This window comes from Argentina silus (genome assembly GCF_951799395.1).
Source record: "Argentina silus genome assembly, chromosome: 6".
Classification (NCBI taxonomy): Eukaryota; Metazoa; Chordata; class Actinopteri; order Argentiniformes; family Argentinidae; genus Argentina; species Argentina silus.
Genome location: NC_139660.1, coordinates 1,575,032 through 1,587,227, shown reverse-complemented (window position 1 = coordinate 1,587,227; position 12,196 = coordinate 1,575,032). Strand labels below are relative to the sequence as shown.

Below are 12,196 nucleotides of genomic sequence, written 5' to 3'. Positions count from 1 at the left end.
TTTGCACATAAACTTTGTGGGTATATACAACTGGGCAATAGGACATTAATTGCTTTCCTTAGATAATGTTTTTGGTCCTGATCCTGTGCCACATCGGGATGTGTTTTAATACTTTATTTTTCATCTTACAATGATATAATTAAACCTCGATCTGCCAACCCTGTAGGTGGACGTCATTGTGTTTGCGACTGGATACAACTACGATTTCCCCTTCCTGCCGCCAAACGTCATGAACAAGTCTGGCCACCGTGTGGGGCTGTACAAGCACGTGTTCCCCCCCAACTTGGAGCACCCTACCCTGGCCGTGGTGGGCTTCATCCACGCCCTGGGAGCCATCATGCCCCAGGCTGAGATGCAGGCCCGTTGGGTCACACGCGTCTTCAAAGGTACCAGAGCAACCCCTGACCACTTGACCCCTATGGCCCCCCTAATACAGTCTCAATCTGGGGTGGTCAACTCCAGTCTTGCAGAGCACCACTGTGTGTGTGTGTGTGTGTGTGTGTGTGTGTGTGTGTGTGTGTGTGTGTGTGTGTGTGTGTGTGTGCAGGCTTTTGCTCTAGCCCAACACCAACAAAAGCCTGCACACACTTTGACTCTCCAGGAGTTGCTCATCCCTGACCTAGATGTGTATTTCTCATAGCTGGTCAGGACCCTTGTTCTGCAGCAGTACAGAAACAAACGTCCTCACCATGTTCTGTTTCTCTCTCTGTCTCCCTGCAGGTCTCAACAAGCTGCCGTCCCAGCAGGGCATGCAGAAGGCTGTTGAGTACGACACCAAAGACATGGTCAAGAAGTAAGACTGCAGTCATATCTGGTATCTGACCGACGATGACAGAACTGAGAGAAAACGTTTTATGGTTTAAAAACATATATTGTGTATATATATATATAGATATATACAGAGTGCCCTACGTAAGTAATTTGTTCTTCTTTTGGGTTAGTTGCTTCGTTAGTTGCTTCACTGTGCCATTACTTACACAGGTATATGTGTGTGTGTGTATATATATATATATATATATATATATATATATATTGAATAAATAAATATATTGGGATCAAATGGGACTCTGATGCCTCTCCTCCCTCCCACAGCTACATAGTGTCTAAGCTGGTGCCCCTCCAGGTGGACTTTGTGACCTACATGGATGAGCTGGCCGGGGAGATGGGGGTGCGGCCCAGCCTACTCTGGCTGTTCTTCACAGACTACCCCCTGTTCAATAGGATTCTGTGGGGGCCCGTCACAGCCTACCAGTACCGTCTGACTGGACCAGGGAAATGGTCCGGGGCGCGGCAAGCCATCTTCACCCAGTTTGAACGCATGTTTCAGCCTCTGAAGACCAGACAGGTCAGCGACAGACGGTTTCATTTATACAGCTGACTTTCGATATTTCTTACAATATACTGTATATGCAACGGCTTGGGACAGGTGTGGATGGTTTCATGAGCATGCATATACTGTACGTAGCTGAAGTTGAGATTGGGATTGTAACGATATGTTTTGCCTTTTGTTTCCTTTGACAGGTGGAGAAACCAGAGAGATCCTGGACCGGGCTTCTGCTCAAGCTCAGCCTAGCCGCCATGATGGGAGGTTCTGCTGCCTACTACCTCCACCTCCACCCCCCCTCCTCCCTCACCGCCCTCCTCTCCACCGTCAGCCCACGGAGAGCCTGAACGGACCGGGGAACGACATCGGACACCAAGAGACAAACACACAGAGTACTTTTTACTACTGCTATACCACTATTGGTGCTTTAAAAAGGTATCAGTCACTGGTTCTGTGTGCCTGGATGGATCTATGAGGTTATTGGAAAGAAAACAAATGTAACACAGACGTGTACAGTATTGCTTCAGCTCATCCAGAACAACATGAATATCTGTCGTCAATAGTGTATTGTCTGCCAGTTGTTTTCTGTGTGAATAGAAACATTTCTGAATAAATTGTCACATCCTTGATGTCAACATTTTGATGTGTGCTTTGTTTGTTCTGTCCTCTGCAACCCTCTAGAGGATTCTAGCTCTGCGCTCTGCATGTCTCTGCCTTGTGTTCTTGTGTTATTATTACAGTGTTGAACTGTTGAGGAGCTAGCTTTGCCCAAAGCATTTCACTGCACCGTCTACGGCTGTGTTCTGCGCATATGACAAATAAACTTTGATTTGATTTGATTTGATGTTGTGCCACGCTTCCCCTGAAGTGTGGACTTGTCCACTTCCCACGTAGATTTAGAAGTATAGGACTGGTCGAGGCGTGGACTCTTACCCCGAGACATTATATTCTAATAAAAAACGACAGCATCTTCATTTTGTCAAAAGGTGGCAGTCTTGCAGCTTTGTTGTCCTCTATTGTTGTGTTCCTGCTGCTTACTACTATTGGCTACCTGAGGTTATTGCTTTTATTCTTACAGTGTTGAACTGTTGAGGAGCTAGCCTGCCCAAAGCATTTCATTACACCGTCTACGGCTGTATTCTGTGTACATGACAAATACACTTTGATTTGATTTGATTTAGCCATTTGTGCTGGTTTTAGACTAATGTGACTATGATTTGTCTATTCTCTTATGCATCAGGTTTTGCTATCTCTTTACACTGAGGAGATAGAATGTGGGGGTGTTAGATTGATGGAAGATTTGAAACCTCTGAGACATGGACCATAGCAAACCTCAGGGTGGTGAGTCAGGGGTTAACCACTACGACTCTTCCCTACTCCTCCCCTACAGCAGCTGTGGAGGGCAGAGCATTCAAAAACTTCTTCTGAAAAGGGTTAAGAAATCGAAAGGGTCGTTCCCAAAAGTATGTTTTTATACTGTGAGTTATTTTAGGAATGCGTGCCTAAACCAACACTGAAAACCATGTGACATAGCATTATTTTGGAGCACAACATGTTGACCTGCGTTTCGCTGTCAAAACCAGTCCAGCCAGAGGGAGCGAAGTCCCTCCTACTGCCCCACTGACTGACTGCTGTTACGCAACAGGCTGGATCCTGTCAGGTTAGAGGTTTTTCCGTGCCAGGGATCGCAACCAACACAGGCCTCAGGATCAACTCACAGGAGGAGGTGAGAGCCAAATACTCTTGTGGAATTCAAATACTAATCAAATACTCTTTGTTTACGTCTGAGGGACGATAAGTGACTCCAAGGTTGCAGTGACCATAGTGAGTGACTACTCACTTGTCTACACAACATGCTGACATGGCACTCTCTCATAGTGGTTCTGAGAGGGGGAGGGTGAAATTGCCCCTCGACTCTGATCTGAGGTTTTCTCCACATCCTAGATCAGTGCTTCAGGGCAACTTCACCCCACCCAGGGCGCTTAGAGAAGCATTTTCTTGTCAGCAGCTATGTACAGTTGCTCTTCTTCATATTGAATCAACACAGCTTTATACTGTAGTTGGTTACAGTAGGCTTATTTGGTTTTAACTCGCCAACTGCCAAAGAATTCTGGAACACTCACCACCAAGTGTTTTATGTGGTGTTTACCTAGCAACAGCACTTTGATTGGCTACAAAATGAAGCATCATAACATTTTTGGTGAATAAAGTCACCCTTGGCACACTATAATGTTGATCATTTGGGTTACTTTATTTAGGCAGTAAATGAGTTAATAGAACATGGAGGAAAATGCAGCGTATCCCTGCAGGGTTTCACCAATGCTGTTTTAATTCCCCCTCTTTTCTGCGGACATAATGGCAAACTGTGCAACTGCCCCTCCCTCTGCAGACAGCGAGGATGACCCGGCGTGTGGCAGTGATTGGAGGGGGCTGCTCAGGCCTGACCTGTATCAAGAGCTGTCTGGAGGAGGGGCTGGAGCCTGTGTGCTTCGAGAGCAGCGATGACATCGGAGGCCTGTGGAGGTTTAAGGTGAGCGTGTCCTCTAAGGAGCGGGTGTGGTGGTTCAGAGGCCAGCGTTGCTAGTGACTCTCTTGTATCATGGATCTCAGGGAACCGAAGCTTAGGTGTCAGCTGTGGGAAATCCTTCAGATCTCAGGCAACAGTCAGATGTTGTGAGGGTTTGAGGAGGGTATACAGCATGTCAGGTCTTAACCTAACCCTAACCCTAACCCTAACCCTAACCCTTAACCCTAACCCTAACCCTAATTTCTGTCAAAGTAGGACGACTCAATATAGAACTGTTAAGCCGGACGGGCCCATAATTAATTAAATAATTATTGTTAACTTTATCTCCTTGTCATGTGTAGTATGTTATTCTGAACTATGATCTGAGCGTATCCACACAAGGTGTTCCCTATCAAATGGCATCCTGCTTTTGCATCTGACCATCGTATTTCCGATGTTATAAGCAGTTTAGTTTGGGTCTGGTTTATAGAAATTAGTCAAATAGGGCATTCAAATAGGGCATTCTGAAGGCTATGAATAGAAGCGTACTAGACCTCTGGTCTCTGAATCAATATCTTTGAAGTTCCACGGTCAACATCAGACACAGTACATGTATCATGTGAGCAAATCCTATAATCCACCCCCGCTACATCAGCATATCCCCAGCAGTGTTTACAACTGTGTCTCCATTTCCACAGGAGACACCCGAGCCGGAACGTTCTAGTATGTACCGCTCCCTGGTGGTGAACACCTCAAAGGAGATGATGTGTTTCAGTGATTTCCCCATGCCTGCTGACTACCCCAACTACATGCACAACTCCCTGGTGATGCAGTACTTCCGCCTCTACGCAGAGCACTTTGACCTGCTCAGACACATTCACTTCCAGGTTCCTCTTCTCCTCTCCCATTTCCCCGTGATTCAGTCCTATAGACTCCTTATGACTTTGACTCCTGGTGATAATTCGTCCCTCTGTTATCATGTTGTCTTTGAGGTGCAGTTTAACAATAACTTCCAGTTGAAGTATGACAGGTTGAACTCAATGTCACCCCTGTGTGTGTGTGTGTGTGTGTGTGTGTGTGTGTGTGTGTGTGTGTGTGTGTGTGTGTGTGTGTGTGTGTGCGTGTGCGTGCGTGTGCGTGTGTGTTTCAGACCACAGTACGGAGTGTGAGGCAGAGGCCAGACTTCTCTCGTTCTGGCCAGTGGGAGGTTGTGACTGAGAGCAGGGAGGGCCAGGAGGAGAGACATGTCTTTGATGGAGTCCTGGTGTGTTCAGGCCATTACACACACCCTGTGTCTCCTCTGAGAGACTTCCCAGGTGTGTGCACACAACCACTACCAATCTTCCGCCGTAGACTAAAGACCCGTCTCTTTAGGGCACACCTGGGCTCTCCTCCTCCTGCTCCTCCTCCAACCTCTGCACCTCCTAACACCCTACACCCTCTATCCAATATACAGTACCAGTCAAAAGTTTGGACACACCTTGCCAAGAGTGTGCAAAGCTGTCATCAAAGCAAAAGTGGCTACTTTGAAGAATCTAAAATATAAACCATATTCTGGTTTGTTTAACACTTTTTTGTTTACTACATAATTCCATATGTGTTCCTTCATAGTTTTGATGTCTTCAATATGAATCTACAATGTAGAAAATAATAAAAAAAGAAAATAAAGAAAAACCATTGAATGAGAAGGTGTGTCCAAACATTTGACTGGTACTGTATGTGTAAGCATGTGGGTGTGTGCTACAGTACGTGGGCTCAGCATGTTTGAGACGTGTGGTTCGTTTGACTACAAAGATCCTGCAGGCTGACAGTGTGATCTTGATCACTCTCTAGGCCATGACAGGTTCCAGGGTAGGTGCTACCACAGCTGGGAGTATAAGGATGCAGAGGCCTTCCGTGGGAGGAGGGTGCTGGTGGTTGGCATCGGCAACTCTGGAGGTGACATCGCCGTGGAGATCAGCAGGGCTGCAGAGAAGGTAGGGCTTCAGGAGGTTCTAGAACAGGAAGTTCCACTCAGATAACTTGCGTTCATTTTGACTCTGAAGTTCAGGGTTTCCGAGGTTGGCGTGATTGGCCGTATTAGAGAACTGGGTGCTGTGCTTCTAACCGTTCCATTGGTCTCCTCAGGATAGGAATTGAGGACATGATTTTTATTGAGTCGGTTCGGTCACGTGAAAATTCTGTGAGCTTTCATTGGTCAGTGTTGCCGATGTTGAAATCAAGTGCGGCTCGGTTCTCCCCTCTTTCTCAGACGTTCCTGAGTACCCGGAAGGGGGCCTGGGTGATGGGTCGGATGTCCAGCAGTGGTCACCCCTTGGACATGACCGCCATAACACGGGCCAATGCTCTCCTGACCCACCTCCTGCCCAGGGCTCTGGTCAACTGGGTGGCAGAGAGAGCCTTAAACCAGAGATACGACCACAGACTCTATGGCCTGCAGCCCAAACACAGGTGACCACAGACTCTACGGCCTGCAGCCCAAACACAGGTGACCACAGTCGTAACACGACGACAGAACCTGCCAAAACTGAGGCTCTCCTGGACCTGAATCATCCATTTATTTTCCTGCCTGTGTTTTATCATTTGTTTTTGTTGATGATCTATTATCCACTAAAATACCAAGTGTCATCTTTGCTCAGTGAATCTGTCTCATTTGAAGGCTGGTTCTCCAGTGGCACAGTGCAGTCCTGTTAGCTTAGCATAAACATCTGTTAGCTTAGCATAAACATCTGAGGCTCAGATATTATCTCCAGCACATCTCCATGTCTCCTCTCTCTGAGACTCAGCATGTCTCTCTGGTACTCAGCATGTCTCTCTGGTACTCAGCATGTCTCATGGCCTTCTCTCTCTGAGACTCAGCATGTCTCTCTGAGACTCAGCATGTCTCTCTGAGACTCAGCATGTCTCATGGCCTTCTCTCTCTGAGACTCAGCATGTCTCTCTCTGAGACTCAGCATGTCTCATGGCCTTCTCTCTCTGAGACTCAACATGTCTCATGGCCTTCTCTCTCTGAGACTCAGCATGTCTCATGGCCTTCTCTCTCTGAGACTCAGCATGTCTCATGGCCTTCTCTCTCTGTTGCTCTGCTTGTCTAACTGCCTTCTCTCTCCCAGGCTCCTGGACAAGAAGCCCCTGATAAACGACGACCTTCCTGGGCGCATCCTCCAGGGGGCGCTAGTGATGAAGACTAACCTGCAAGGGTTCCAGGGCTCCGGGGTTGTGTTTGAGGACGGGACTGTTGAGGAGAACATCGATGCAGTGGTCTTCTGTACTGGTTACAAGGGCACCTTCTCATTCCTGCCCCCATCACTGTCGACGGGGCCTGGGGGAGAGATGACCCTGTTCAGGTCGGTGGGCGCTTTGAGTCCCTTGTCAGTCATATATATACTGCATAGATAAAAGCGTGTTCTAAGTTAATTTTATTTTATTGTTATATTGCATTGCACTGTTGTTTGTTGCATTGTTGAAGAGCTAGCTTGCCCTAAGCATTTCAATGCACCGTCTACAGCTGGCTTCTGTGTATATGAGAAATAAACTTTGATTTCATTTCATTTCATTTCATTTGAATTGGTGAGTCGTTTATTGTCTCATCCTGTTATGATGTTTCAGGAGAGTCTTCCCCGTGCCTCTAGAGCGCCCCACGCTGGCCATCATGGGCCTGTTCCAGACCAAAGGACCCATCGTGCCCATCATGGAGATGCAGGCACGCTGGGCCACTCAGGTCATCGCAGGTAAACACTCATCTGGAACCACTCAACCTGGTATCACACACACCTGCCTGGCTCCACCACACACACCTGCCTGGCTCCACCACACACACCTGAGCATTAACACACCAGCAATTAACACACTGTTTTTTTACATTGCTTGTGTACCGAAGGCTTGAATCATCTGCCACCAAAGGAGACGATGTTGACCCTGATTGAGGCTGAGAAGAGGGGGAAGATGAAAAGGTAAAGGAATGATAATGTGGGGGAGGTGGTTCCCTCGTCCATGCTTGTGTCCATGCTGCCACACATGACCTGCCGCTAATTCTCTCTCTTTCTCTCCCCTCTCTCTCTCTCTCTCTCCCCTCTCTCTCTCTCTCTCTCTCTCTCTCTCTCTCTCTCTCTCTCTCTCTCTCTCTCTCTCTCTCTCAGCTACTCCTGTCCCAAACAGGCAGTTCTCCAGGTGGACTATATTCCGTACCTGGATACCCTGGCAGAGGAGGTCAGTTAACTTCACAGCAACAAACGTGACCTACTGTATGTCATTATAGTGCCTAACCCCCACACACAACAACACATTAAAAACAACAAATACACCACAAATACAGGTGGGGGTTCGTCCCAACATCCTAGGGCTGCTGCTGAGGGACCCTGTGCTGGGGCTGCAGGTGATACTGGGTCCCTGCACCCCGTACCAGTACCGTCTGTGTGGGCCGGGACAGTGGGACGGAGCCCGCCAGGCCATCCTAACCCAGTGGGACCGGGTCGCCCAGCCCTTCAAGACCAGGGTGGTACCAGAACCAGAGCCCAGGACCTCTGCTCTACTCTCCCCCTGGCTGCTGACCCTGTGTGGGGCAGCTGTGCTGCTGCTCTCCCAGGGTAAACTCACCACAGTGCTACAGGACCCAGCACACCTGCTGGACATGCTCTCCACACTGCTGGGGAGCTTCTGGTAGACGCTGTCCTTACCTTCGTCTGTAATGATCGGCTAAAACAGGAACGGTGAAAGCAACGTGGTGGAGGCCTACAAGACACGTCTGTCTCTTTGACATCCTACTGAAGGTGGTGCAGGAAAGAGGGGGAGGTGGGGATGCTACTGGTTTTTACTGATATGGACGGTAAGCTTCCAAGTGCTGGACAACACACAGACACAGTCCTCATGTTCATACAATTTTGTGGAGGAATGAAAGTGTACAGTACAATCAAAAATCACTGCTGTATACACTGCATAACTTGAAGGTCCCGATAATGATTGAATCAGGAGGAGCCTGAGGTGGACTACAGTTGGGGGGGGGGGGGGGGGTGTGAAGGAGCTCATTTACATATAATTTTAAATCCTTTATTCACAATCATGTTGATATTGTATTTTTTTTAATATGTAATTTCCTAGTTTATATCCTTATGTTTGTTTCAAGCATAACGTTGGCAGGATCTGTCTGTTTATCATGAACATCCTGAGCTGACAGTGTCTTGTGTCCCACAAACACCTACAGTACCAGTCAAAGGTTTGGACACACCTTCTCATTCAATGGTTTTTCTTTATTCTTATTATTTTCTACATTGTAGATTAATATTGAAGACATCAAAACTATGAAGGAACACATATGGAATTATGTAGTAAAATAAACCAGAATATGTTTTATATTTTAGATTCTTCAAAGTAGCCACCTTTTGCTTTGATGACAGCTTTGCACACTCTTGGCAAGGTGTGTCCAAACTTCTGACTGGTACTGTATGATGACTGGTACTGTATGATGACTGGTACTGTATGCCCTAAGATTAACTCAACCTGATTTCTAAGACAATCATTGACTGAGTGAATAGAATGGACAATTACTCAGATTAAAACATCAAATAGGGGCAGGAACTTCATAGACATGCAGATAACTGCAACAATTATCAGGTATTTCATTTTGTGCTTTCATATGTGTCTCACTGCTGTATGAATTGTGAATGTGAATAGATTCTCATAAAACAATGTTTTGATTAAAACAAAAAAACATGTTTTGCTCATATTGGTGCGACCAACTCGTGCTCTCCCCTACCTACTGCTAACCCTAATCCTAGCATTCTCCCCATCTCTCCCCTACCTACTGCTAACCCTAATCCTAGCATTCTCCCCATCTCTCCCCTACCTACTGCTAACCCTAATCCTAGCATTCTCCCCATCTCTCCCCTACCTACTGCTAACCCTAATCCTAGCATTCTCCCCATCTCTCCTCTACCTACTGCTAACCCTAATCCTAGCATTCTCCCCATCTCTCCCCTACCTACTGCTAACCCTAATCCTAGCATTCTCCCCATCTCTCCCCTACCTACTGCTAACCCTAATCCTAGCATTCTCCCCATCTCTCCCCTACCTACTGCTAACCCTAATCCTAGCATTCTCCCCATCTCTCCCCTACCTACTGCTAACCCTAATCCTAGCATTCTCCCCATCTCTCCCCTACCTACTGCTAACCCTAATCCTAGCATTCTCCCCATCTCTCCCCTACCTACTGCTAACCCTAATCCTAGCATTCTCCCCATCTCTCCCCTACCTACTGCTAACCCTAATCCTAGCATTCTCCCCATCTCTCCTCTACCTACTGCTAACCCTAATCCTAGCATTCTCCCCATCTCTCCTCTACCTACTGCTAACCCTAATCCTAGCATTCTCCCCATCTCTCCCCTACCTACTGCTAACCCTAATCCTAGCATTCTCCCCATCTCTCCCCTACCTACTGCTAACCCTAATCCTAGCATTCTCCCCATCTCTCCTCTACCTACTGCTAACCCTAATCCTAGCATTCTCCCCATCTCTCCCCTACCTACTGCTAACCCTAATCCTAGCATTCTCCCCATCTCTCCCCTACCTACTGCTAACCCTAATCCTAGCATTCTCCCCATCTCTCCCCATCCCCATCCCCATCTCCCCTACCCCTCCCCCTCCCCGGCTCCAGCCTGGTGCAGAGGGTAGCAGGTCCCTCTGGTCTGACCAGCACCAAGAGCTGTCTGGACGAGGGGCTGGGGCCTGTGTGCTTTTTTCTTTCTTTTTTTTTTTTACAAGGTTTTTTTTACAAGGTTTTTATTGGACATTTTCAGTTATGTCACAATTGAAATCCCACATTTTAATCAATTATTTTGACAATGCCCCTCACCAACAACCCACCTACCTGCATTATCCCTCACCCTCCCTCCTCCCTCCTCCCTCCTCCCTATCGCTCCCGCCCATAACCCCTTCCCCACCCGACCACTCCCCCACCCCACCCACCCTTAAGCTGGAGAATAACGTTGATTGTTTACAGTGAGACTCAGGCACAGTGCAAGGTACATACAAAGCATTACTTAACAGAGCCCGTGTTTTGAGAGCAGCGATGACCTCGGAGGCCTGTGGAGGTTTAAGGTGAGTGAAGACTCTGGGTGCATCTCGGTAGTCTAGATTGAGTCTGGCTTCCTCTAACTTCTCCAGTGTGCTTGATATTTAGCCCACCACTGGCAGTGATGAGGTTGATGATTTCCTCAATCCTGGCCTCTCATCACACACTGGTGAGCTTGTTCCTCCACTGCTCCTCCTAAAGAGATTAGATATGAAACTTTCTCTATTTGCTGGACCAGTGCCTGCTATCATCATGCTCTCTGGCCCGTGAACACACACACACACACACACACACACACACACACACACACACACACACACACACACACACACACACACACACACACAGAGACACAGACACAGACACACAGACACACACAGACACACACACAGACACACACACACACACACACACACACACACACACTCTCTCTCTCTCTCTCTCTCTCTCTTGCCATCTCCTTTCCTTCATCTGAACTGATCTGAGAGGACAAGCTAGGTGAAAGCGATATAGGGAAGCTACCTAAGCAAGGCATCCTGTCAGCTTTCCCCTCTCCACGTCACAGACCAAAGAGGATGAAGGAAAGAGCACAAAGGAAGCCAAAGGAAGCTGAAGGAAGCCAATTCAGCCTGAGGAGAGACGATCAATGACCTACTCTCCCGGATCTGCTTACTGAGGCTAAACAGCAGAGTGGATTTAACACCCTGCTGGGCTCTCTTCCAGCGGGGGGAACAGGGGTAGTGGATTTAACACCCTGCTGGGCTCTCTTCCAGTGGGGGGAACAGGGGTAGTGGATTTAACACCCTGCTGGGCTCTCTTCCAGTGGGGGGAACGGGGGTAGTGGATCTAACACCCTGCTGGGCTCTCTTCCAGTGGGGGGAACGGGGGTAGTGGATCTTGAGGGGAGCTCAGGACTCAAAGGCATCCCTGCGTGGTGCAGTGCTTGGTTATAGCATATTAAACTCACCACCGCACCCAGTAGAGGCCTACACTCCACTTGAATAAGCAACAAGCTGTGTACGGAAGAGGTGATTGTGCTAATTTTACTGGATCACAGTATATACACAGTGTATGCTGTTTGTACTTCTGAGGGACTTTTGGATAACCCACGGCCTTGCACTAATATTGTATACTGAGATGGATGGTAAGCTTTGAAGTACTGGACACAGAATCCTAATTTGTGTACAGTTTGTGGGCTGAACCAAAGCGTACAACCAAACATCAAAGCCACATACAGAGCTTAACTTGAAGATACCGTACTGAAAATGATTGAATTCAAACTTTTTAAAGCCTTGACACA

The 12,196-nt window shown here is 47.6% G+C and overlaps 1 protein-coding gene across 1 annotated transcript in view; it reads left to right on the top strand.

The window, feature by feature from the left end:
- Positions 1 to 9,528, top strand: part of LOC310805716 (uncharacterized protein) — a gene marked incomplete at its 5' end in the record, with an annotated part of 14,443 nt that extends 4,915 nt beyond the window's left edge. Inside the window, 14 exons of the mRNA XM_083671516.1 lie at positions 167 to 386; positions 721 to 793; positions 1,093 to 1,345; positions 1,522 to 1,650; positions 3,714 to 3,854; positions 4,529 to 4,717; positions 4,981 to 5,146; positions 5,664 to 5,806; positions 6,082 to 6,281; positions 6,944 to 7,177; positions 7,440 to 7,561; positions 7,711 to 7,783; positions 7,970 to 8,039; positions 8,146 to 9,528. Of these exons, the coding sequence (XP_083527642.1) occupies positions 167 to 386; positions 721 to 793; positions 1,093 to 1,345; positions 1,522 to 1,650; positions 3,714 to 3,854; positions 4,529 to 4,717; positions 4,981 to 5,146; positions 5,664 to 5,806; positions 6,082 to 6,281; positions 6,944 to 7,177; positions 7,440 to 7,561; positions 7,711 to 7,783; positions 7,970 to 8,039; positions 8,146 to 8,493 (2,361 nt within the window). The 3' untranslated portion in view covers positions 8,494 to 9,528. The remainder of the gene's footprint in view (positions 1 to 166; positions 387 to 720; positions 794 to 1,092; positions 1,346 to 1,521; positions 1,651 to 3,713; positions 3,855 to 4,528; positions 4,718 to 4,980; positions 5,147 to 5,663; positions 5,807 to 6,081; positions 6,282 to 6,943; positions 7,178 to 7,439; positions 7,562 to 7,710; positions 7,784 to 7,969; positions 8,040 to 8,145) is intronic.
- Between the last annotated feature and the right edge of the window lie 2,668 nt (positions 9,529 to 12,196).